Below are 27,727 nucleotides of genomic sequence, written 5' to 3' on the forward strand. Positions count from 1 at the left end.
CCCTACTCCCACTTTTTTGATCAAAACAGCTTCTATCTATCACCTCATTATCCTGCGCCTTCTTCACGTTTAAAGAGATTAATTTCTCATATTCTTTAAACATACTGTAGGGATGTGCACCACATTGCATCAGTTAGTGCTCTCTGACCCTGCTCGATCGCGCCATCAACACATGATCTACAAAAGCTCTTGATATATACTGTATGTAATGTTGATATAAGGGACTCAAAACCAGGGTGTAAAAACATCCCCTGCCCTTTGCCCTGCAGGTCATCTCTCACCTCGGACTTGGTTAACTCATCCCTCTCTCCCACCTTTCTTTTCTCACAGGAAATAAAAGTCATTTGAATTCAATTAGAATTTTTCCCTCTCTCCCCTTCTCTTCCTCTGTCTCCCCATCTCTCAGGTGTAGCGGAGGCATGGACTGTAACTGTGTCAGTGATCTTTTGCTCACCCCCCCTGTCCCTGCCCTCTGGACTCCAGGTGAGGCAAGCAGGATGGGGGCACTTTTTTGCGGAAGCCGGGGTACGTGGTTTGGGGAGTTGGGGATTTTATTAGGGTTGTGGAGGAACATTTGATTCACTTTTGGCAGATACCAGTTATACACTAAGGGGAGATGTACAAAGTGCTTGTACCTGTGCAATGTTTTGTGTTAGCTGTTATTATTAGCAGGAATAAAATAGACAACAAAAAACCTTGATGCTAATTTACCAAACTGTCTTTATTTACACTTCAACTAAATGCATTATTCCTACCTGTTAACCTTTATGTACCTATTTGTAGTAGGTTTACCTGTATTCCCTTGCATTATTTTCCCTGTGTTACTGCTTAGTACACCAGGCCCTGATAGCTAGTGTTTTCTAATGGCCAATATGTATACCCCAACAAGTCTGCATTATAAAGATCATTTGTTATTTATGAATAACCAAAAACTTAACACACACATCAGTGAACAAATAACGTTTCTAATTTGTTAGGATTCATGTTTCTTTACTTATTCTGCAAGGGCTAATTAGCCAGAATTCTTGTTCAATTGATGAGCTATTTTATTATATTAGAAGTGTACGGCAGCAGGCAGTTAGAATTCAAGTATTATCAAAATGTAAGTAGCATCCATCAACTCTGAAAGAGAGTAGAAATCTAACTGACCAGCTAGCGGGTCCAAGCTAGAGGCCATTAGTAGTACCACAGAGCAACATTGCTGTAAGCATGCTCTATGATATTAACCACATCATCCCTTAACTGCATCACTCCATCAGTCATCCGGACAGCTAGCCCCTTTGGCCAGCACTCACCATTTACAAACCAATGGGCCTCAATCTCATCCTCCCACTTTCCTGCTCCTCCTCCTCAGGCATTGCCTTCCCAGACTGGGCCTACAAGCCTGAGTCGAGCCCCGGCTCGCGACAGATTCAGCTTTGGCACTTCATTCTGGAGCTGCTGCAGAAGGAGGAGTACCAGAGTGTGATTTCCTGGCAGGGGGAATACGGAGAGTTTGTCATCAAGGATCCTGACGAGGTGGCCAAACTGTGGGGCCTCCGGAAATGCAAACCCCACATGAACTACGATAAGCTGAGCAGGGCGCTAAGGTAGGAACTGTGTGTGTGTGTGTGTGGGTGTGTGAACTTTTTCTGATATTTTTCAGTAAAAGAAGCCAGAAAAAGTAGCAATAATTATTTTTTGTGGATTTAAGTCCTATGTGTCCCATTCACCTCCCTCCATGTTAGTAAAAATGGAAAGAAAAATATTATGTTTTTTCCTTAGAAAATGTCAATATCCTCGATGTCACCTTATTTTCCATTGTCCAAATGGAAAAGTTCACATTTAAACCTTCGTATAAAAAATTCAATAAGAATTTTGCAATTAATCCCCCATATAAAATAGCTTGGATTTAGACCTACTGAGAATAAATCCTTCTGCCTTCTCAGAAATACTTGGCTCAAAACTCTACGCATTGCTATGTGATTTAAGCTATAGCCCTGCTACCTATTCTGCTATACATCATTCTATTGAATTTACCCCGCACCCCACCGCTACTCGTTGTTTGCTTATGCAAATGAAAATACACACACACACACACACACACACACACACACACACACACACACACACACACACACACACACACACACACACACACACACACACACACACACACACACACATACACACACACACTGTTTACCGCCCTCCCTGGTTTCCCCTGCCCTCTCGTTAATGGGGGCTGTCGTAGGGGTCTAATTGTTATGAATTGGCTGGGGCCATAATTAGCCTTCTTGATTAGCCTAGCTTAATTGCTCAATTAAGGGCCACGGCACAATTGCTACGCAAAGCAAAAGTGTACAAATTATTGCGAGGGCCCCAACCGTTTGTGGTGGATACATACTGATATACATTGAATTTTGAAAGTATTCAGACCCCTTCACTTTTTCCACATTAAACTAAAATTGATTTTAAAAATGTATCTCATCAATCTACACACAATACCCCATCATAATGAAAGAGCGAAAACAGTTTAAAAAAAATAGTTGCTAACGTATAAAAAACAGAAATACCTTTTTTACATACAGTGGGGCAAAAAAGTATTTAGTCAGCCACCAATTGTGCAAGTTCTCCCACTTAAAAAGATGAGAGGCCTGTAATTTTCATCATAGGTACACTTCAACTATGACAGTCAAAATGAGAAAAAAAAATCCAGAAAATCACATTGTAGGATTTTTAATGAATTTCTTTGCAAATTGTGGTGGAAAATAAGTATTTGGTCAACAACAAAAGTTTATCTCAATACTTTGTTATATACCCTTTGTTGGCAATGACAGAGGTTAAACGTTTTCTGTAAGTCTTCACAAGGTTTTCACACACTGTTGCTGGTATTTTTGTCCCATTCCTCCATGCAGATCTCCTCTAGAGCAGTGATGTTTTGGGGCTGTTGCTGGGCAACACGGACTTTCAACTCCCTCCAAAGATTTTCTATGGGGTTGAGATCTGGAGACTGGCTAGGCCACTCCAGGACCTTGAAATGCTTCTTACGAAGCCACTCCTTCATTGCCCGGGCGGTGTGTTTGGGATCATTGTCATGCTGAAAGACCCAGCCATGTTTCATCTTCAATGCCCTTGCTGATGGAAGGAGGTTTTCACTCAAAATCTCACGATACATGGCCCCATTCATTCTTTCCTTTACACGGATCAGTCGTCCTGGTCCCTTTGCAGAAAAACAGCCCCAAAGCATGATGTTTCCACTCCCATGCTTCACAGTAGGTATGGTGTACTTTGGATGCAACTCAGCATTCTTTGTCCTCCAAACACGACGAGTTGAGTTTTTACCAAAAAGTTCTACTTTGGTTTCATCTGACCATATGACATTCTCCCAATCTTCTTCTGGATCATCCAAATGCTCTCTAGCAAACTTCAGACGGGCCTGGACATGTACTGGCTTAAGCAGGGGGACTCGTCTGGCACTGCAGGATTTGAGTCCCTGGCGGCGTAGTGTGTTACTGATGGTAGGCTTTGTTACTTTGGTCCCAGCTCTCTGCAGGTCATTCACTAGGTCCCCCCTTGTGGTTCTGGGATTTTTGCTCACCGTTCTTGTGATCATTTTGACCCCACGGGGTGAGATCTTGCGTGGAGCCCCAGTACGAGGGAGATTATCAGTGGTCTTGAATGTCTTCCATTTCCTAATAATGTCTCCCACAGTTGATTTCTTCAAACCAAGCTGCTTACCTATTGCAGATTCAGTCTTCCCAGCCTGGTGCAGGTCTACAATTTTGTTTCTGGTGTCCTTTGACAGCTCTTTGGTCTTGGCCATAGTGGAGTTTGGAGTGTGACTGTTTGAGGTTGTGGACAGGTGTCTTTTATACTGATAACAAGTTCAAACAGGTGCCATTAATACAGGTAACGAGTGGAGGACAGAGGAGCCTCTTAAAGAAGAAGTTACAGGTCTGTGAGAGCTTGTTTGTAGGTGACCAAATACTTATTTTCCACCATAATTTGCAAATAAATTCATTAAAAATCCTACAATGTGATTTTCTGGATTTTCTCCCCTCATTTTGTCTGTCATAGTTGAAGTGTACCTATGATGAACATTACAGGCCTCTCTCATCTTTTTAAGTGGGAGAACTTGCACAATTGGTGGCTGACTAAATACTTTTTTGCCCCACTGTACTCAGACCCTTTGCTATGAGACAGGAAATTGAGCTCAGGTGCATCCTGTCTCCATTGATCATGCTTGAGATGTTTCTACAACATGATTGGAGTAAAATTGATTGGACATGATTTGGAAAGGCACACACCTGTCTATATAAGGTCCCATAGTCGTCAGAACAAAAACCAAACCATAAGTCCAAAGGAATTGTTCCTAAAGTTCCAAGACATGATTGTGTCGTGGCACAGATCCCGGGGAAGGGTACCAAAACATTTTTGCAGCATTGAAGGTCCCCAAGAACAAAGTGGCCTCCATCATTCTTAAATGGAAGAAGTTTGGATCCACCAAGACTCTTCCTAGAGTTGTCCACGCGGCCAAACTGAGCAATCAAGGGAGAAGGGCCTTGGTCGGGAAGGTAACCAAGAACCCAATGGTCATTCTGACAGAGTTCCAGAGTTCCTCTGTGGAGATGGGAGAATCTTCCAGAAGGACAACCATCTCTGCAGCACTCCACAATCATGTGCCTTTTACTCCTCATTAAAAGGCACATGACAGCCTGCTTGAAGTTTGTCAAAAGGCTCCCAAGGACTCTCAGTCCATGAGAAATAAGATTCTCTGGTCTGATGAAACCAAGATGGAACTCTTTGGCCTGAATGCCAAGCATCACGTTTGGAGAAAACCTGGCACCATCCCTATGGTGAAGCATGGTGGTGGCAGCATCATGCTGTGGGGATGTTTTCAGAGGCAGGAACTAGAGAAATAGTCAAGATCAAGGGAAAGATGAATGGAGCAAAGTACAGAGAGATCCTTGATGAAAACCTGCTCCAGAGTGCTCAGGACCTCAGACTAGGGGTGAAGGTTCACCTTCCAACAGGACAACGACCCTAAGCACACAGCCAAGACAATGCAGGACTGGCTTCGTGATAAGTCTCTGAATGCCCTTGAGTGGCCCAGCCAGAGCCCGGACTTGAACCCGATCTAATATCTCTGGAGAGACCTGAAAATAGCTGTGCAGTGACACTCCCCATCCAAACTAACAAGAGCTTGAGAGGATCTGCAGAGAAATAGAGGTGTGCCAAGCTTATATTGTCATACCCGAGATGACTCAAGGCTGTAATCGCTGCCAAAGGTGCTTCAACCAAGTACTGAGTCAGGGGTCTGAATACTTATGCAAATGTGATATTTCAGTTTGAGAATTTTTATACATTTTCAGAAGAAAAAAAAAAAAAGTTTTTGCTTTGTCATTATGGGGTATTGTGTGTAGATTGATGAGGAACAAAACAAATGTTATCAATTTTAGAATAAGGCTGTAACGTAACAAAATATGGAATAAGTGAAGGTGTCTGAATACTTTCCGAATGCACTGTATACAGGTATGTATGCCTGTGAAGTTGTTACCTTACATCTACAGTGTAGCTATACAGGATTTTAACTTTGTCACTGGCCTATTTTAAATGACTTACATGCTTAAAATAGTAAAGTAATGTCTAAGAATGTATCAGGACAGTCACCAGCTTAATATAATATGTTTTTTCTTTATTCCGTTTTGAGAACAGCCCCCACCCCGCCTCACCTCTGTACCAACCCTCTCATCTGAACCATATGGCAGTATGTAGTATCTGACAGTGTGGGATTCTGACAGGTACTGTAGCCTGTGACACCTCAGTAGGTGGCACAGGAAACAAGCACTGTAGAGTTGGAGTGATTGGCACCTGAGGTTGTTTCCAAAGAGGCACCACTCACATTGTAGTCCCGCCCTCAACGAGGCACTTCAGTTGTGAATGATGCCAGAAACACTGACAGCAAGAGTTGATGTATATCTATTATGCATATTTCTGTACATATACTGTACATGTAATGAATAATATTTCTGTACATATACTGTACATGTAATGAATAATATTTCTGTACATATACTGTACATGTAATACATCATATTTCTGTACATATACTGTACATTTACATTTACATTTAAGTCATTTAGCAGACGCTCTTATCCAGAGCGACTTACAACATGTAATACATCATATTTCTGTACATATACTGTACATGTAATACATCATATTTCTGTACATATACTGTACCTGTAATAAATCAAATGTATTCATCACATGCTTCGTAAACAACAGGTGTGGATAAACAGTGAAATATTTACTTACGGGCCCTTCCCAAATATATGTAATATTGACATGATAATTGCTGTATGTCAACGGTGCACAGCAGGTCAGATCAGGCTCTGGAGGGATGTTGTTTATGTGCTTGTTTTTGGTTTTACTCAGGGACCTAATTAGTCCTGCCTAACGAGGTGTGTGGAGACTTTATTAAATCAAAACATGAATTGATCAGTGAGATGCCAGGGAGAAACAAACCCAGCAGGAGTTCAGCCCTGGAGGACCAGTGTTGTTCCTCCTGCTGTTAAGGGAACACATTACTGTTGACCAGGGCTCTCCAACCCTTCCTGGAGAGATACCCTCCTGTAGGTTTTTGCTCCAACCCCAGGTGTAACTAACCTGATTGATTTTACCAACCAGCTTATTATTAAAATTGGGTGTGCTAGATGCAGGTTGGAGGGAAAACCTACAGGATGGTAGCTCTCCAGGAAGCAGGTTGGAGGGAAAACCTACAGGATGGTAGCTTTCCAGGAAGCAGGTTGGAGGGAAAACCTACAGAATGGTAGCTCTCCAGGAAGCAGGTTGGAGGGAAAACCTACAGAATGGTAGCTCTCCAGGAAGCAGGTTGGAGGGAAAACCTACAGGATGGTAGCTCTCCAGGAAGCAGGTTGGAGAGCCCTGCGGTGAACCATCGATGAAAACATGGATATTTGTTTCAAACTCTCCCTATTTTTTTCTCTCCTTTCTCCATTCCCTCTTTCTTAATCTCTTCCCGTTCACCTTTCTCTCCATCCTCCCCCACCCAGGTACTACTATAATAAGCGTATTTTGCACAAAACCAAAGGGAAGCGTTTCACCTACAAGTTTAACTTCAGTAAGGTGGTGCTGGTGAACTATCCTCTGCTGGACATGGCCAGCTCCCCCTTCCTGCTCCAGAACCACTTCAATGGGGGCTCCGCCGCGCCCGACTGCAGCCCTCTCACACCCGAGGTACGGAGGGAGGGAGGGAGGGAGGGAGGGAGGGAGGGTGGGAGGGAGGGAGGGAGAGAGGAACGAATGGAGTTTAGGACAGAGGGAGGGATGGAGAGAAGGGTTATGGATGGAGGTGGGTATGAAGGGAAAAGAGAAAGAGAGGATTGTAAGGACGGGAATTACAGGTTTTCCAGAATAGACAGCTACTCCAAGTTATTCCCCGCTATTATCACAATCCATCACATTGTCTAAAGTGAGCTGTCATTTGAACAGTACATGTTTGAATTCACCAACATTAAAGGACAAGTTGGATAAAAGACCAGCAGATTCTGAGTACCTGAGAACCATCAACGACAAACATTGGGGAAAAGAAGAGAGAAATAAAGGGAGGAAAATGAGAGGGTTTGCCACAACTCCATACTTGATTGTTTATTAATGTTGATTTGATTCAGCGGGTCTAGCTAAAATCCATTTCGTCTCAGGGAACTGCAGATTGTACTGTACAGACTCCTGCTGTGTATTCATTCTTCAGTTACGGGAGGATCAATTGTATTCCGCGTGTCTTATCATACATCTTTTATTCACTGTTTCTAATAGCAGCAGTCCTGATCATGATAAAATGTTCTTCACTTATTATTTGCCCAGAGACAGCTTGAAATTCTTCCAGAGATAAATGTTATTGGACCACCAGAGGGGTTGTATGAATAAAACTGTCCTGTTACAGTTTGTAATGAAACAATAGATACACGTATTGAAGTAATGGTCTGTGCTCAGGTTGCATATTTCTGATGGATCCATTTAGGTGATGATATATGCAAATGAAACACTAACTGATTCATACTTTCTCATTTGCTTGAATATAGAAATTGCTATGACAATTATTTTTTACAGATTTTTTACAAATACAAAAAACGGACATTGCGGTACTAGTGCAAATAGGGTAGCCTAGTGGTTAGAGTGTCGGACTAGTAACCGGAAGGTTGCAAGTTCAAACCCCCGAGCTGACAAGGTACAAATCTGTCATTCTGCCCCTGAACAGGCAGTTAACCCACTGTTCCTAGGCCGTCATTGAAAATAAGAATTTGTTCTTAACTGACTTGCCTAGTTAAATAAAGGTAAAATAAAAATAAATACATGTATTTAAAAGGGAATAGAGTTAACTTTAAATGACTAGAAGAGTCTGATTGTCCTGAAAGATAGAAACAGAAAAGGAGAGTCACAAAGAGAGTGAAGGAGAAACTGGAGAGATGGTTTTAACTTGTCCTTAAAACAAAAGAAGACGTTATCCACCCTTCTCACATTCCCGTCTCGGATGGCCTATGCCTCTGTCATCGATTGAAAATGAAAGAAATAAAAGACAAGTAGATACCTCAGATCAGATCAATGTTCGGTCATTAATGCAGGTTTGGTTAAGCAATCCAGATCATGCAGCTTGGAAGTACAGTCTCGCTTTTCAAACTTGGAGCTGAGGGGTGACAGAAATTATTGATCCCAGCTCTTCTAAAAAAATCCTCCCTCTCTCTCTCTGTCTCCCTCGACTCTGTGTGACTTAACCATTTCGTTTGTTTGGCCTCTTTTCTCTTTCCTGTTTTAAAGCACCCCTACACACACACACACACACACACACACACACACACACACACACACACACAAACATTCTCCCCTCTCTCTATCTCTCTCTATCTCTCTCTCTTACCCCACAGCTATTATGTTGTTTAGTCTCTCTCTCCCTTCCATCAATCCTTTCCCTCCTTTGTCCCCTCACACTCTTCCCACCTCGAAGGGCACCCAATCCCTCTATTTCTCGTCATTTATCCTTTGTGCCCACTTAATCGTAGGCCTCCATTTGACTCTGTACTTCTCCTGGCTTTGAGTCTTTGAGCCTCTGTGTCCTCCTACCTCCTCTCCTCATCTTCTCCTCTGTTCTCCCTTCTCCTCTCCCTCTCAGTCCCCTGGCACTTCCTTTTATCCTGTCCTTGCTGTGACTGTTGGTGTGATTGCACCACACTACAGGGTGCCATCTCCATCAAATGACTTACCCTAAATACATGCTGATTTAAAGAGGAGGTTGAGGATCCTATAGACAAGTCTAGTTTTTATTTGCTGATGAAATTAATTGCCATTGGTTGCTTAACTGACATGAGCAGATTCTAATGTTTTCTTTCTGTCTCTGTCTCTCACACTTTCTCCCAGGCCCTGCAGTCACTGTTCCCTCGTTTGCCAGAGTCAGGGAGAGGAACCTCCCTGTTTGATCGAGTGGCCACAGCCCCGGGACCAGAGGGAGACAAACTGAGACTGGACACATTCCCCTTCCTCAGCTCAGGTGAGAGAGAGGAGAGGAGAGATAAGAGGCGAGAGGGAGAGGAGAGGAGAGATAAGAGGCGAGAGGGAGAGGGGTGACAGCGGTAAAAATAAGGTAGAAGATGATTGAGAAAAGCGGGAAGGTAAAGAACAGAGGAGAGAGGGAAGGTAAAGAACAGAGGAGAGAGGGAAGGTAAAGAACAGAGGAGAGAGAGAAGGTAAAGAACAGAGGAGAGAGAGGGAAGGTAAAGAACAGAGGAGAGAGGGAAGGTAAAGAACAGAGGAGAGAGAGGGAAGGTAAAGAACAGAGGAGAGAGGGAAGGTAAAGAACAGAGGAGAGAGAGGGAAGGTAAAGAACAGAGGAGAGAGGGAAGGTAAAGAACAGAGGAGAGAGAGGGAAGGTAAAGAACAGAGGAGAGAGGGAAGGTAAAGAACAGAGGAGAGAGGGAAGGTAAAGAACAGAGGAGAGAGAGGGAAGGTAAAGAACAGAGGAGAGAGGGAAGGTAAAGAACAGAGGAGAGAGAGGGAAGGTAAAGAACAGAGGAGAGAGAGGGAAGGTAAAGAACAGAGGAGAGAGGGAAGGTAAAGAACAGAGGAGAGAGGGAAGGTAAAGAACAGAGGAGAGAGAGGGAAGGTAAAGAACAGAGGAGAGAGGGAAGGTAAAGAACAGAGGAGAGAGGGAAGGTAAAGAACAGAGGAGAGAGAGGGAAGGTAAAGAACAGAGGAGAGAGAGGGAAGGTAAAGAACAGAGGAGAGAGAGGGAAGGTAAAGAACAGAGGAGAGAGAGGGAAGGTAAAGAACAGAGGAGAGAGGGGAAAATAGGTGAGGAGGAGAGGGAAGGTAAAGAACAGAGGAGAGAGAGGGAAGGTAAAGAACAGAGGAGAGAGGGGAAAAGAGGTGAGGAGGAGAGGGAAGGTAAAGAACAGAGGAGAGAGAGGGAAGGTAAAGAACAGAGGAGAGAGGGAAGGTAAAGAACAGAGGAGAGAGAGGGAAGGTAAAGAACAGAGGAGAGAGGGGAAAAGAGGTGAGGAGGAGAGGGAAGGTAAAGAACAGAGGAGAGAGGGGAAAAGAGGTGAGGAGGAGAGGGAAGGTAAAGAACAGAGGAGAGAGAGGGAAGGTAAAGAACAGAGGAGAGAGGGAAGGTAAAGAACAGAGGAGAGAGAGGGAAGGTAAAGAACAGAGGAGAGAGAGGGAAGGTAAAGAACAGAGGAGAGAGAGGGAAGGTAAAGAACAGAGGAGAGAGAGGGAAGGTAAAGAACAGAGGAGAGAGGGAAGGTAAAGAACAGAGGAGAGAGAGGGAAGGTAAAGAACAGAGGAGAGAGGGGAAAAGAGGTGAGGAGGAGAGGGAAGGTAAAGAACAGAGGAGAGAGAGGGAAGGTAAAGAACAGAGGAGAGAGGGGAAAAGAGGTGAGGAGGAGAGGGAAGGTAAAGAACAGAGGAGAGAGAGGGAAGGTAAAGAACAGAGGAGAGAGGGAAGGTAAAGAACAGAGGAGAGAGAGGGAAGGTAAAGAACAGAGGAGAGAGAGGGAAGGTAAAGAACAGAGGAGAGAGAGGGAAGGTAAAGAACAGAGGAGAGAGGGAAGGTAAAGAACAGAGGAGAGAGGGAAAGTAAAGAACAGAGGAGAGAGAGGGAAGGTAAAGAACAGAGGAGAGAGGGAAGGTAAAGAACAGAGGAGAGAGGGAAGGTAAAGAACAGAGGAGAGAGAGGGAAGGTAAAGAACAGAGGAGAGAGAGGGAAGGTAAAGAACAGAGGAGAGAGAGGGAAGGTAAAGAACAGAGGAGAGAGGGGAAAAGAGGTGAGGAGGAGAGGGAAGGTAAAGAACAGAGGAGAGAGAGGGAAGGTAAAGAACAGAGGAGAGAGGGAAGGTAAAGAACAGAGGAGAGAGGGGAAAAGAGGTGAGGAGGAGAGGGAAGGTAAAGAACAGAGGAGAGAGAGGGAAGGTAAAGAACAGAGGAGAGAGGGAAGGTAAAGAACAGAGGAGAGAGAGGGAAGGTAAAGAACAGAGGAGAGAGGGGAAAAGAGGTGAGGAGGAGAGGGAAGGTAAAGAACAGAGGAGAGAGAGGGAAGGTAAAGAACAGAGGAGAGAGGGGAAAAGAGGTGAGGAGGAGAGGGAAGGTAAAGAACAGAGGAGAGAGAGGGAAGGTAAAGAACAGAGGAGAGAGGGAAAAAGAGGTGAGGAGGAGAGGGAAGGTAAAGAACAGAGGGGAGAGGGAAAAAGAGGTGAGGAGGAGAGGGAAGGTAAAGAACAGAGGAGAGAGGGAAGGTAAAGAACAGAGGAGAGAGGGAAGGTAAAGAACAGAGGAGAGAGGGAAGGTAAAGAACAGAGGAGAGAGGGAAGGTAAAGAACAAAGGAGAGAGGGGAAAAAGAGGTGAGGAGGAGAGGGAAGGTAAAGGACAGAGGAGAGAGGGAAGGTAAAGAACAGAGGAGAGAGGGAAAAAGAGGTGAGGAGGAGAGGGAAGGCAAATAACAGAGGAGAGAGGGAAGGCAAATAACAGAGGAGAGAGGGAAGGTAAAGAACAGAGGAGAGAGGGAAGGTAAAGAACAGAGGAGAGAGGGAAAAAGAGGTGAGGAGGAGAGGGAAGGTAAAGAACAGAGGAGAGAGGGAAGGCAAATAACAGAGGAGAGAGGGAAGGCAAAGAACAGAGGAGAGAGGGAAAAAGAGGTGAGGAGGAGAGGGAAGGTAAAAAACAGAGGAGAGAGGGAAGGAAGGAAGGAAGGTGGAGATTGAGAATGATAGAGGAAATGAGGAGAGCATAAGGAGAGAGAGAAAACAAGATCGAATCCATGTTCACTGCAGTAGCAGATCTGTCCCTTTACTGCCTCCAATTCATACTATCCTTCAAGTGACAGGAAGGGTTAGATGGGAGTGATCTACAGTATATACTATCGTATTATTACAGTGATATGAGGCAGATGCTCAATTAAGGTTTTTGGAATTAATGTCAGTGTTCCCTTTATATAATCCCTCAGTTTGTATGTGTGTGTTTTATTTGTGTGCTTGCGTGCGTGAATGTGTGCATGTATGTGTGTGTTTTTTGTGTGTGCATTTGTGTGTGGGTGAGCGTGAGGGCGTATGTGTGTGTGTTTGTGCGTGTGTACAGATGCCTTTGTCTGTCTGGATACTCCATGTGTGCTCTTCAGCCCTGCTGCTGCATCAGAATGTGTTGCCTCACTGTACAGTGTATATGTGTGTGAGTTAGTGTGTGTTCACTGTGAATACACTCCCCTTCACATCACAACCTGGCCCCCCTGTTCCGTTTGTCCTCAGGTCCTATTCCCCCCTCCTTCACTCCTTACCCTCCTCTCCCTCCCATGTGTCCCTCCTGTCCTAATCCCTTCCTAGGCAGGAAGGCCCTAATTGAGGGTGCAGGCTTCAGTTTGTGGCCTGTGGGCGCCCATTACTGTGTTTTCATAAGCAAGTGAGGCCTGCCTAACTGATTCAATATTCATGTGTCTGCCAGCTACTTCTGGCCCAGCACACAGAGACTCAAGCACTGTCAAATTAGCCCTGCATAGCAAATAACAGAGAGCGAGGGGGGGGGGGGGCAAGAGAGAGGGAGAGAGAGAGAAGGAGGGGGAGAGAGAGATGGAGAGGGGGAGAGAGAGAGGGAGAGAGGAAGAGAGAGAGATATGGGGTAAATATTTGAGTTTGCTGTTTGTTGTTGGAAGGAAGTACAGTCAGGGTCATAGAGAGTTCTTTTGTTCGCGCTAAAAAACAAATTGAATTCCAGTATCACCTCAGATGTACCTCCTTTGTTTCAGTTGTTATTAAATGATGCATATAGGGAAGCTGATGTAATACACATACACATTTAATCAGCTGTTATGTTAATCAGGTTTCTGCTTTTGTCTAATAGAAGAAGAAAAAAGTCCCACATTGGTTTTAAGTGATACAATTGAAGTCTGAAGTTTACATACACTTAGGTTGTGGTCATTAAACTGTGTTTTTCATCCATTCCACAAATGTCTTGTTAACAAACTATAGTTTTGGCAAGTTGGTTAGGACATCTACTTTGTGCATGACACAAGTAGCTTTTCCAACAATTGTTTACAGACAGATTATTTCACTTATAATTCACTGTATCACAATTCCAGTGGGTCAGAAGTTTACAAACACTAAGTTGACTGTCTCTTTGCTTGACATCATGGGAAAATCAAAATAAATCAGAAAAAAAATTGTAGACATCCACAAGTCCGGTTCATCCTTGGGAGCAATTTCCAAATGCCTGAAGGTACCACGTTCATCTGTACAAACAATAGTACGCAAGTATAAACACCATGGGACCATGCAGCCCTCATACCGCTCAGGAAGGAGACGCGTTCTGTCTCCTAGAGATGAACGTACTTTGGTGCGAAAAGTGGAAATCAATCCCAGAACAGCAGCAAAGGACCTTGTGAAGATGCTGGAGGAAACAGGTACAAAGGTATCTATATCCACAGTAAAACGAGTCCTATATCGACATAACCTGAAAGGCAGCTCAGTAAGGAAGAAGCCACTGCTCCAAAACCACCATAAAAAAAGCCAGACTATGGTTTGCATCTGCACATGGGGACAAAGATGGTACTTTTTGGAGAAATGTCCTCTGGTCTAATGAAACAAAAATTTGGCCATAATGACCATCGTTATGTTTGGAGGAAAAAGGGGGAGGCTTGCAATCCGAAGAACACCATCCCAACCGTGAAACACGGGGGTGGCAGTATCATGTTGTGGGGGTGTTTTGCTGCAGGAGGGACTGGTGCACTTCACAAAATAGATGACATTATGAGGGAGGAAAATTATGTGGATATATTGAAGCAACATCTCTAGGCATCAGTCAGGAAGATAAAGCTTGGTCGCAAATGGGTCTTGTAAATGGACAATGACCCCAAGCATACTTCCAAAGTTGTGGCAAAATGGCTTAAGGACAACAAAGGCAAGGTATTGGAGTGGCCATCACAAAGCCCTGACCTCAATTCTATAGAAAATGTGTGGGCAGAAATGAAAAAGCGTGTGCGAGCAAGGAGGCCTAGAAATCTGACAAAGTTACATCAGCTCTGTCAGGAGGAATGGGCCAAAATTCACCCAACTTATTGTGGGAAGCTTGTGGAAGGCTACCTGAAACAATTGACCCAAGTTAAACCATTTTAAAGGCAATGCTACCAAATACTAATTGAGTGTATGTAAACTTCTGACCCACTGGGAATGTGATGAAAGAAATAAAAGCTGAAATATTCTCTCTACTAATATTCTGACCTTTCACATTCTTAAAATAAAGTGGGGATCCTAACTGACCTAAGACAGGGATTTTTTACTAGGATTAAATGTAAGGAATTGTGAAAAACAGAGTTTAAATGTATTTGGCTAAGGTGTATGTAAACGTACGACTTCAACTGTATATTCAAATATGATGGAGCCAGGGTGTGCGAGTTGCGCTTTTCTATTATTTAGTTGACTTCACGAAACACCTGGACTTTACACACGGCCAAAACAGACACATTTTCTAAAATAGCTGGATTTCTCTTACCACAGTCCATTTTCCTTTTTTCATGGACAGTATTATTTTATTACAGTGGCATAACTATTCTGATATTAACAGGATATTTGAATTTGGCAGAGAGCATATCTCTCATCATGTTAATATTTGTTGTGAACCAGTTGAATGTGTGAATAGGTCTGGCAGGCATATAGTCTAAGATCAGGGTTCTATTCAAATCAACAGCGCTCTCATTTTGCCCCAGCGCATAGCTGTGGATTTGCATTGCTAATTATTGCAGAGCATAATTAGTGAACATGCTTGGATGTGGTATGTCAGGAGACCTTTACCCCTTCAGAGAGCTAACCTCTGTCTCTGTGTCTCTGTTCTCTTCCAGCCGCTCCCTGTTACTCCAAGCCCCCGTCCCTGTTGGGTCCTTACCCCCGCAACCCTCCCTTCGATTACCCCTGGGGCTTCAATCCCTACCTCTCAGGGGCCTTCTCCCTCAACAACTGCCCCAAACTGCCCCCAGGCTCCCTCTACCCCTCCCACTTCTACCCCAACCCGCTGCAGACCAGCCTGGGCCAGCTGCCTCACCCCTTCTCCTCCCTACTCCCCCCGGGGGAGGTGGCAGGAGGGGGGGAGAGAGGAGCAGCGGGCCAGACCGGGGTTACTAACGGCACGGCAGGTGGGCAGCCCAGACTCTGCCTGCCTCCTTACCCTGGTGCTCTGTCGCTGGGCCGGACGGACATTGGCAACGGGGGCTCTGTGGGTGAGAGGGAGAGAAGGGAGACCAATACCCCAGGCATGGGACTTGGGTTGGGGCTAGGGTTAGGGTTAGGGCTGGGTCTAGGAGGGATGGGTCTTGGTGGTGGTGCTGGGGGGCGACAGAGCCCATCGGAGCGGCGAGGCGGGGTGAAGCAGGACCCAGAGTCAGACTCGGACCTGGAGATCACAGATCTGAGTGACTGCAGCTCAGACAACGAGCCTGACTTCAGCATCACCAAGGAGACCAGGCTGAGCGTTCGATCACAGATCCTGGTGGAGGGGAAGAAAGGGGGAGCACTGCCACCTCTCTCCTCCCTCCCTCCCCCTGTGTCCCCCCATCCCCTCAAGAGCCTGGTGCCCCTCACCCCTCCGTCCCTCCCTCTATCCCTCTCTCCCTCCATGGCTCTGGTTGAACGGCACAGGGAGACAGAGACTCTAAAATTGATCCAGAGCTAATAGATTCTATTAGATAACTCTCTCTCGTTCCCTCCTCTCTCTCCTTCTCTCTTTCGCTCCCTTCATCTGTTATGTTGTCCTTTATTTGAGCCATCTTGCCCCGTCTCTCTGTTTTTTTCTTCCTCTCTCTCTCTCTCTCTCCACCCTTCTTCTCTCTCTTTACATGTTGACTTGTCCAACATAGCTGAGATAGTGAGCTTGCTGATTTCGACATTACTGAGAGTGTTCCATGTTTCAGATATATGTGCACTACTTATTCATCATGTTCTCCCACACATTTTATTGTCTCAAGGTTTCAGTGATGTTTTGAGCTTTAACAGCATTGTACGTTGTTCTGTGCTATTCATATGTTACCGTGTTACTGCAATGGGTCCATCAAACTGCATAAATATAACTCAATGTATAATGAATTACATTCAAATATAATACTAGAACAATAATAAACAACACTACAATACACACGTAAGATTAATTGCAATAATGGCCACATGAAATGATATCTGACAGAGATATTACTTTAGTTTTTTGGGGATTCCTTTTCTTGGGTACCGGTATGTATTTTTCTGTTCCAAACATAGTCAAACATTGCCAGCTGGTGGTCTATATAGGAGGCTGCTACAGTTAGTTGTTTGTTGGGAAAAATGATCATCCCCCAAATCCAAACAATTAGTCATTTTGCTCTGCTAATGTAATGCTCTGGTATTGTAATGCACATTTCTAACTCCATACTTGTTTGTTTGTTATTGTTTAATGCCAATTTCAATTGCTTAACTTTCTTCAGTGAGAGGGAGAGAAAGAGAGAGAGAGGAAGAGAGAGCTGGACAAATCTAGAATTTGTATCAATATTTCATTGTATATATTTTATTATGGTGTACATTACATTTAATTATTATCAACATTATAAAAGTTAGCTGTGTTGGTGTGATTTAATTACGTATTTAAATAATGTTGGGAAATTGACAAGTATAGGTGTATTAAAGTTTTAAATAATTAATAGCAGTCAGAGTATCTGCGCTGGAAAGGTGTTTTTTCTATGAGGAGGACTCATATATGGGGAATTGTCTCATATTTTCTCAACCCCAGCTAATTGTGCCCTTTGGTCATTTTCCAAGATGCCCTTTGGGTTTAAATATTCTGGTAGTGTTATTTTTATAGTTAGCATTCACCCAGTGTAACTGTTCTGTCATTTCTCAAATGTGAGTAAAATTGGTTTCAGCACATTCTTTCAACTACCAAAAAAAAAAATGAGTAGATTATTTTTGAGACGAAGCTTTTTATCCATGGCTACATTTAGACAATGGGTCCCCTTGTAGAAACTAAAACAAGAGGTACAAAGTATCTCAATACCAACTAGGGACACAAACCAACTTCTCCATTCCATGTTGCTCACTTTGAAGCACAGAGTGCATACTAACTACCCCACATTGTACAGATTCATATGCTATGGTTTGTAACAGGTGGCGGTGTAACATTAGGTGTGAAAGCCCTATTGTAAAGGTCATGTAATTCTATATTTGTTGGATTCTACCAGAAATCTCTGTTTCATGATCTCTGTGTGGCATTTACCAACACCACTGTAAATACTCTTTCCTTTGTGAATGTATGTGTAAACACATCCAAAATGATCATGCTGTGAAATAATGTCACATTTCTTTGTTTTATTGTAAAGAGAAAAAATGGAAAGGGCAAAAATAAGAAAAAAAATATTAATAACTTCTAAAGCAATAAACATTATTCTGGAGATTGGACTGTTCTTGGCACTGAACTCATTGTGTGAATGTGTGTGCTTTACACAGTAAGATGCTCCTATAGGCCTGCTTGAGACCCCTGGTGTAGAGCATCCTTTCTCCACAGGGTGGCGAACCTGGACCTATATGACAATGTAATGACCTGATCTAGTCTACAATAAACGTTTGCATTATATCATGGAAGGGTTTGATTTCATGAGCATGAGTAACAATTGGCAATAGTTTCCCATAGTCTTATTTGTCTTGCATGTGTAATTGACTGAGTTCAACGAGTTGTAATAGTCAGGGTAATGGCACAGCATATGCCATATGGCCTCCTCTCCCAAGGATATGATGTCATGAAAATCTGCCGCCTACCTTTATTAAACGTGTTGATTAAAAAGTCTGAAAATGGCATAGTTTTCCCTACATAGTGTGCACTACATTTGACCAGTGCACTATAACGTGAATATGGTGCAATTTCGCATGCAACTGGAAGCACAGCCACAGTAGTAAAGGCCGGATATGAAGAAGGGGAATGAAGATGACAAACCAAGATAAGTGCATGCCCTAAACTTTCACAAACAGCCAACACTACCTAAATCGGAATTACTTTGTGTGATAGCCTATTTGTGAATTGTGAAACATATGAGATCATATTTCTAAGTGAAACAGAAGTTTACGAAACAAAAGCATTGCCTCTACTGGATATACCTAAATGTATTTATGGATGCACTCAGTGTTCCATACCAAACTGTTCAGTAATTGACATTGTGTTCAATTCCATAAATAATATTTTAACACAGATTACCTGATGTGTGGACAGATTATCAGTGAACTAAAATGTTGCTACATAAACACATTGAAGATGCATTGAATAACTGTTGATACGGTTGACTCCCATGGGTGAACGAGGGGAACGAATACCGTGTAACACAATATTGTATGGAAGCCCAACAGGAAACAACGGGATGGGGAAAGTTACATGAAAACCAGATTTTGCTTAACTAGATCATATTGAAAACTGTATTATTACATCAAAGTAATATATTTTGACATCGTCATGCATTACTTTGCCAGTGGTTTATTCAGATAAAAAATTCAGTCAAGGGGAAATTGTGCACTTGAATTTGTACTTCCGCGTACAATGTTTTTTTCCAGCGACATACGACAACTTTCGAACAGCAAACCATATTAGACGTTTGTCAGTCTTTTTTTGTTGTTGCTGTATTTTGAGGTGAGTACCACGTTAAAACATTTTGCAAATCTATTTAACACGTACACGTACGTACGATGCTTAGTTACTTTTTTTTTTAAACTTGGGAATTAATTAAGTTATTCCGCGAGTAAAGGCTTGTCTCTCGCTAGCCAGCTCTCCAGACAGCCTTTAGTTAGCGTCTAGCTAAAGGAATGTTGTGTTTGGCTACAGTCTAGCAGAACACCTTGTTCTCTCGAGTACCAAAATCAGGTGTTTTAGAGTTAATTAAAAACTATTTTATTACAAAGCAAGACTTGCTAAAGCATACTGGTATTTCAAGGGTACGTGTCAGGTCGCTAGCTAATTTGTTCAATCAAGTGATATTTTTTTAGCAGGCTACAAAGTATCGCTATCCGTAATGTTATAAAAATGTTGCAAGGAGCAGACTTTGTAAAATGACTCGCGACATTGTAGCCTATTATTTAATGTAACTCTGTAACTATAGCAGTTATTGCCAGCAATGCGTCCAGGCCTACATGCGATCATTTGCTTGCCTATGTATTTTTTTCCTGGTATTCCAATGTGACATTTTAAAACCTAAAAAAGTATACTTTATCAAATAACATTAATAGCGCATGTTTGATTGAGTTGTTAAACCAGCCTAACGTTTGATTGTTTATTTAGACATCATTATACTGATTTAGATTGTTAATCATTATAAAAAGTAGATAGCCTACTGATAGCAAAATGTGTGAGATTGTACCAGTAGGTTTATCTGTAGCATATTTCTCCTGCACTCCATCATACTATTTTATATTTCTATATGAAAAGTACAGCAGCTACACAAACACACACTGTCACTAGAGTCCATCCCACTTTTGGCCCTTTTTGCCTCTCCCCTCCCCTTTGACTAACTCCCCTCCCCTTTTTGCCTCTCCCCTCCCCTTTGACTAACTCCCCTCCCCTTTGACTAACTCCCCTCCCCTTTGACTAACTCCCCTCCCCTTTTTGCCTCTCCCCTCCCCTTTGACTAACTCCCCTCCCCTTTGACTAACTCCCCTCCCCCATCGTTCTGTTTAATCCTCTACAAATCCAAATGTATTGATTGCGTACACAGATATGCAGATGTTATCGCAGGTGCAGTGAAATGCTTGTGTTTCTAGCACCAACAATGTGGTAATAGTACCTAGCAATAATCCACAATATAATCCAATAAGTACAAATAAATAAATAAAAAATATCAGAATGAGCTATGTCAAAGTCCGGAATATATATAAACTGGTATAGACAGTATATGAGTAGAAAAGGCGGGTACAGCAGTAGTTGTATAGGATGAGCCATGACTAGAATACAGAATGTACGTATGAAGTGGGTAAAACAGTATGTAAACATGATTAAAGTGACCAGTGCTTAATGACTCTGTACACAGGGCAGCAGCCTCTAAGGTGCAGGGTAAAGTACCAGATGTTAGCCAGCTACTGTAGTAACAGTGACTTAGGTGACTTAGAAATTCTGGGATCAAAGATCAAGAGAAAAATATACATGATCAGACCTAGAGGGTTGGGCCTATATCCATAGTATGAGTTGTTCAACACTTATTTAGCACTCTAGTTTCGCAGCCTCAGTTGAACTCCCAAAATAATTTTGTCTATATGTTACTAAGAGACTGAATTGGGCCTATAACACATCAACATTGTGAATGCTGAATCAGTACAAATGTTGCTTTAGGTGCTATGTATGACCTTTGCTCAGAATCTGAACAGCACTCTGTCTCAAGTCCAGCCATGGTCTGTTGTTATGGGCCTGTGGGTTGACCCGTAGTTGTTTTGGAATAGTTCTGTATCTGAACTGATCAGATGAGACGTGATGCTGAAACGGCGGTTGGGCTTGGAGCGTTGTGATGTGTCAGCGGCGACACTGAACTACAGAGGCTTCCTGTTGCTGTCATCCCTTTCTTTCTCTACCTCTGCAAGTGCAGTCTTGCCTGAAGCTCAAAGGGTACTGTCTCTTCTTGTCTCTCTCTCTCTCTCACACACACACACACACACACACACACACACACACACACCAGGGCTGGGCTATGTATTGAATTTGATTATTTGAATTCATGTTTTGGCGAGATATTCCAAATGCCTGTATTGCAAGAATCAAGGTATTGTTTATTTTTCGTTTATGTCCGTTTATTCTCTTGTCTTTTTGGTCTCATCCTTTGCTTCTTCTGCTGAGGCTGTGTATATTTACACACACCAAGCCCCTCCCCCTACAGGCCCAGCTCCTCCCCCTAACACCAAGCCACTCCCCCTACTACTCATAACAACAAAAATGAGAGATCACTTCCTCTCTGACAAGCGGTTTTTACTCGCTGTTTGCATTTGAGGTTTGGTCCAACAGAATGGGTCATATGGAGACTGAAACACATTTGACATGATTTTACTGTAATATAGGAGTTAACCTTTCTAACTATATCATTTTTATGTCTCAACTCCGCAAATTGACATGAGCAGACACTACTGAAACAGGAGTATCAAAATTAATGCTCAGTTTGTCGCTCGCGGTGGCGTTGCGGTACCACATACTGCTAGCAGCGTTTTAGCCAAAGACTGTCATAGCATAAAACACCATTATATAAGGAATTTGTTTTCATTCTCATTGGCAACTCGTTCTCATTATGAGATAAGATATCCACTAGATTTTATTAACATCTGAACAAAGTGGACAGGCTAGCATGCCGTTCAAACAGTTGGAGACGGACAGAAGGGTGTGTTAATAACAATTCAACTTTTAGACCTTGTTAGCAAGCAAATAGCTCCAAGTTGGCTAACCTTGAAATATATAGATTAGCTGGCTTCTCGCTAGCACGGGGGCTTGTGCTTGAGAGATTGTTCATGAGACCTGTGTTAATTTTCTATAATGCCTGCTACAAGAAGTGGGTACATTCAGTAATAATGACATGTTTCTGGTTAAATTTGTAACAAAAATGGCATTTTCATAGACATATTTGAAAGCCAGATCAGTTATTATTGCAAAAAAAGCAGGTTAAACTATTTTGATTAAATCATTAAATAATAAGTGGGTCTTATGGTTGTGGAAGGCTTATATTTAACCTAGGTATAATTTCACTAGCCCTGAATTCATTAGATTATTGCTGGCTGTTTGAAATGCAGTGTTTTTGATAGAGATGCATATATTACATTTTTGGCCGATACCAATATTTTCCTTGCCAAAAAAACAATACCGATAACTGATATTTCAAATTGTATCTGCCTTTTAAGCATTCTTGTACAGTTAAATAGTTAACACACACACGGACGCAGCGGTCTAAGGCACTGCATCTCAGTGCAAGAGGAGTAACTACAGTCCCTGGTTCGAATCCAGGCTGTATCACATCCGGCCATGATTGGGAGTCCCATAGGGCGGCTCACAATTGTCCCAGCATCGTCCACAGGTTTGGCCAGGGTAGGCCGTCATTGTAAATAAGAATTTGTTCTTAATGTTCTTAACTGACTTGCCTAGTTAAATAAAGGTTACACACACCACACTGACCAAAAGTTACGTATGTCCCCGTTACCAGTAAAACATAATCAAAACCTATTTCTTTCACTTACTTGCTGTGCTGTTTCGTTGTTCAGTTGTTTAATTCTCAACCAGGATTTCTATGGAATGCCGTTTGGGTCAAAAAAAGATGCATGGTAAATAACACTATTTGACGTGGCAAATAACATTTTTGACGTGACAAATAAGCTTGTTGACCAATCTGGACCTGAATATGACTGCATGTCACGTGGATGTTTTGGAGCTTGGGTATTGAGTAGACTGATACCCCATTTCATTGATCCCCAATCCTTAGGTAAAGCTGTACAGTGCAATATGAATGTCAATACACACAATAGGCTGACTGGGGAGGTGATTTCACACAGTCACAGCCCTGCAATAAGAGCTACAATGCTAACTCTACACAGTTGTGTTCTGTGGGTGTCAGAGTAGACGGGATCCCTCTAACGGGATCGATATGACAACAGCCATTAAAAGTGCAGGGCGCCAAATTCAAAACAACAGAAATCCCATAATTAAAATTCCTCAAACATAGAAGTATTTTACACCATCTTAACCTCTTGCTCCTACCTGGCACGCAGGCGTCCCATCTAGAGATCTGGAAATGCAAATGCGCTACGCTAAATGCTAATAGTATTAGTTCAAACTCAAACGTTCATTAAAATACACATGCAGGGTATTGAATTAAAGCTACACTCGTTGTGAATCCAGGCAACAAGTCAGATTTTTAAAATGCTTTTTGGCGAAAGCATGAGAAGCTATTATCTGATAGCATGTAACACCCCAAAAGACCCGCAGGGGACATAAACAAAATAATTAGCATAGTCGGCGCTACACAAACCGCACAATAAAATATAAAACATTCATTACCTTTGACCATCTTCTTTGTTGGCACTCCTAGATGTCCCATAATCACTATTGGGTCTTTTTTTCGATTAAATCGGTCCATATATAGCCTAGATATCGATCTATGAAGACTGTGTGATAAACGAAAAAAAATTGCGTTTCATAACGTAACGTCATTTTTTTAAATTAAAAAAGTTGACGATAAACTTTCACAAAACACTTCGAAATACTTTTGTAATGCAACTTTAGGTATTAGTAAACGTTAATAAGCGATCAAATTAATCACAAGACGAAGTATATTCTATAGCTGTCCGTCTGGAAATACTGCCTGGGTAAATCTCAACCAAAATATCCGGTCGGAGACCTGAAGAAAAAGCCTATCTCTTGTTCGTTTGACCAAGAAACAAAGACTGTTGACATCGTGTGGAAGCTGTAGGTACTGCAACCTCAGCCCCATTTAATGTCGATCACCTATAACAATGGGTTGAAGTGGCGGATGGATATATTTTTATAAACGTCTGAGTGTTTTCTATCCACACATACTAATCATATGCATATACTATATTCCTGGCATGAGTAGCAGGGCGCTGAAATGTTGCGCGATTTTTAACAGAATGTTCGAAAAAGTAGGGGGTAGGAGTAACAGGTTAAATATAAACTTGTTATATCCCATCACAGTGTCCGATTTCAAATTGGCTTTACGGCGAAAGCACCACAAACGATTATGTTAGGTCAGAGCCAAGACACAGAAAAACCACAGCCATTTTTCCAGCCAAAGAGAGGAGTCACAAAAAGCATAAATAGAGATAAAATTAATCACTAACCTATGATGATCTTCATCAGATGACACTCATAGGGCTTCATGTTACACAATACATGTATGTTTTGTTCGATAAAGTTCATATTTATATCATAAAATCTCAGTATACATTGGCGCGTTATGTTCAGTAGTTCCAAAAACATCCAGTGATTTTGCAGAGAGCCACATCAATTTACATAAATTCTCATAATAAATGTTGATGAAAATACAAGTGTTATGCATGAAACTTTAGATACACTTCTCCTTAATGCAACCGCTGTGTCAGATTTTAAAAAATCTTTACAGAAAAAGCAAACCATGCAATAATCTGAGTACGGCGCTCAGAGACCAAACAAGCCAAAAAGATATCCGTCATATTGTGCAGTCAACAGAAGTCAGAAATAACATTATAAATATTCACTTACCTTTGATCTTCATCAGAATGCACTCCCAGGAATCCCAGTTCCACAATAAATGTTTGTTTTGTTCGATAATGTCCATCATTTATGTCCAAATAGCTACTTTTGTTAGCGCGTTTTGTAAACAAATCCAACCTCACGAAACGAGCAGACAAAGAGCCGACAAAATGTCAAAAAGTTCCGTTACAGTCTGTAGCAACATGTCAAACGATGTATAGAATCAATCTTTAGAATGTTTTTAATATAAATCTTCAATAATGTTCCAACCGGAGAATTCCTTTGTCTGTAGAAAAGCAATGGAACGCGAGCTAACTCTCGCATGAACGAGTATCACGAGCTTGTGGCACTCTGCCAGACCACTGACTCAAAGAGCCCTTATGAGCCCTTCCTTTACAGTAGAAGCCTCAAACAAGTTTCTAAAGACTGTTAACATCTAGTGGAAGCCTTAGCAAGTGCATCATGACCAATATCCAACTGTGTTTTCAATAGGGAATGAGTTGGAAAAACGACCAACCTCAGATTTCCCACTTCCGGGTTGGATTTTTTCTCAGGTTTTTGTCTGCCATATGAGTTCTGTTATACTCACAGACATCATTCAAACAGTTTTAGAAACTTCAGAGTGTTTTCTATCCAAATATACTAATAATATGCATATATTAGCAACTGGGACTGAGTAGCAGGCAGTTTACTCTGGGCACAAGCTACTCAATACTGCCCCCAGCCATAAGAAGTTAATAGAGGAATCCCAGTGCTTTATTAGGCCTAGTGTAGTTACAGCTGAGGTACACTGAGCTCAGTAACTAGGCCAGAGGGTTTCGACCAGACAACAAGCAGATGGTAGAATATAGCCTACTACCCACAATGCAACAGCCAGGGGGCTGTCCCTCTGGACAAAGGGTAAATTACTAGTCGATTCCCTGTAGGCCTACTTGTGTGGCTTAGAAAATAAACATCTCAACATGTCTGAGCACCTTCTAACCAAGAACCATGTGTGTTCATCAGTGTGTGCGTACTGTATGTCCTTTTGCAATTAGCCTAGTGTGCATTCCAGACGACAGTTAAATGAGACGTGTATTTGTAATAAGTGGAGATTGTAACGACAGGGTGGGTGATGGTTCTCAGGTAGCCTAGCTCAGGGTTATTCTCAGGTAGCCTAGCTCAGGGTTATTCTCAGGTAGCCTAGCTCAGGGTTATTCTCAGGTAGCCTAGCTCAGGGTTATTCTCAGGTAGCCTAGCTCAGGGTTATTCTCAGGTAGCCTAGCTCAGGGTTATTCTCAGGTAGCCTAGCTCAGGGTTATTCTCAGGTAGCCTAGCTCAGGGTTATTCTCAGGTAGCCTAGCTCAGGGTTATTCTCAGGTAGCCTAGCTCAGGGTTATTCTCAGGTAGCCTAGCTCAGGGTTATTCTCAGGTAGCCTAGCTCAGGGTTATTCTCAGGTAGCCTAGCTCAGGGGTATTCTCAGGTAGCCTAGCTCAGGGTTATTCTCAGGTAGCCTAGCTCAGGGTTATTCTCAGGTAGCCTAGCTCAGGGTTATTCTCAGGTAGCCTAGCTCAGGGGTATTCTCAGGTGAACACAGGTAGCTCTGGTTTACTATCAGATTGTACAGTAGAAGTGCTTATCTCTCTCTCCTGTCTGTCAGTGTGCTGTGTCAGCCCTGTAGCACAGCCATGTAGTTCAGAACTGTCCAGGACCAACCCACTGTCCTCTGATATACTAGGTAGAGGCAGGGGAATGGAACTGAAAATGTGTGCAAGGTGGTGACATCCCCAAGCCCTGATTGAGTCTTTGTAGTATGGAGAAGATGTGTGTGCACATACAGTATGTACAATTAGATTGTGTTTGGGGTATACAGTTGTCTGTGTGTATTATGTCTTTGTGTTAGGCCTTGTGTTTTTGTGTGTCTCTTGTGTTGGCTGACAGGCAGACAGACAGACAGACCGGTGTGACATGGAAACAGCTCTACCCCTCAGTCAGAATGTGAGTCAGACTGGTAGAGAACAGGAGGGAGAGAAGGAGCTCTTTCATTCCCAGGGTCAGGCTGGAAAAAAATAGACTGGGCTTCATGGACTGTGTTTACTCTTGGGGATGGATGGATGGAGAGAGAGGGATAGGGGTGGGTGGGATAAGTGGAGGTTTAGACACACACACCACCATCACGAGAGCAAGCAGCCTGAATTGACCATCCATGTTGACAGTGCAACAGGGCTGATGAGGTTTCTAATGTAAACAAGAGAGAGGGGGCCCTAGGACATTACACTATCCTAACATTTACAACTCTGAATGAGTTGTATACACATTATTTTCTAAAAGTCTGGTTAGAAAAGGGGGCGACAGAGCTATATGACTAAATCTGAAAAGATGAATTATTAGGCCATTTTCACTGAGAAATTTAACAGAAATGTCCAATAATGATGCTAGCTGCAGTATGTGGTTCATGGTGCCTCAGTAATAGAGCGATGTTAAGATGGAGGATGTGAATGCAGCAGGACTGCGTTGCATGGTTGGTGAATTATGTGGGCCGTACCGTCATGGAGGGGCGTGTCTGTTGGGCGGCGGTATTGCTACCTCCATGTTCAGAGCCAGCCCAGATTGGGATTCTGGGAAAGCTCTTCTAACACTCTGGCCGGACATAGCTGCTTTATGTGCTGCAGTCCTCAAGTCATCATCAGCCACCACTGGTCATAGGGGTGGTGAAACGTGGCCTGCCAACACAATCACACACACACATACATGCCTTCTGAATGAATGAGAATGTTTCTCCACAACCCAAATGGTAATCAAAGGCCTCTGTGTTTGGCCTGCGCAATTACCCTACTATCCAGACACACACACACACCAACACACACACACACACATTTGGAAGCAGTTAAATAGGCAGGAGGCTCACTGCGAACCCATTCTATGACAGTCGATTGGCAGTCTATCCAATGTTTCCATAAAGCATGAAAAAGTGACTTCTTACATGGCGAGAGCGAGAGAAAAAG

General features: G+C 42.8%; 2 protein-coding genes across 5 annotated transcripts in view; both read left to right on the forward strand.

Annotated features, from left to right (window-relative positions):
• The window catches only part of LOC115140799 (ETS domain-containing transcription factor ERF-like), a 76,714-nt gene extending 58,774 nt beyond the window's left edge, over positions 1-17,940 (forward strand). The window contains exons 3-7 of the mRNA XM_065027929.1: positions 407-483; positions 1,355-1,589; positions 7,059-7,242; positions 9,418-9,547; positions 15,378-17,940. Coding sequence (XP_064884001.1) covers positions 420-483; positions 1,355-1,589; positions 7,059-7,242; positions 9,418-9,547; positions 15,378-16,204 — 1,440 coding nt within the window. The 5' untranslated portion in view covers positions 407-419 and the 3' untranslated portion in view covers positions 16,205-17,940. The remainder of the gene's footprint in view (positions 1-406; positions 484-1,354; positions 1,590-7,058; positions 7,243-9,417; positions 9,548-15,377) is intronic.
• A 584-nt stretch (positions 17,941-18,524) lies between these two features.
• The window catches only part of LOC115142104 (rho guanine nucleotide exchange factor 1-like), a 74,942-nt gene continuing 65,739 nt past the window's right edge, over positions 18,525-27,727 (forward strand). For 2 of the 4 annotated variants that reach the window (XM_065027930.1, XM_065027931.1), the window contains exon 1: positions 18,525-19,168. The gene's annotated coding sequence lies outside the window, so the exon portion shown is untranslated. The remainder of the gene's footprint in view (positions 19,169-27,727) is intronic. The other 2 variants (XM_065027933.1, XM_065027932.1) reach the window with 1 other exon arrangement.

This window comes from Oncorhynchus nerka, linkage group LG14, assembly GCF_034236695.1.
Source record: "Oncorhynchus nerka isolate Pitt River linkage group LG14, Oner_Uvic_2.0, whole genome shotgun sequence".
NCBI classification, from domain to species: Eukaryota; Metazoa; Chordata; class Actinopteri; order Salmoniformes; family Salmonidae; genus Oncorhynchus; species Oncorhynchus nerka.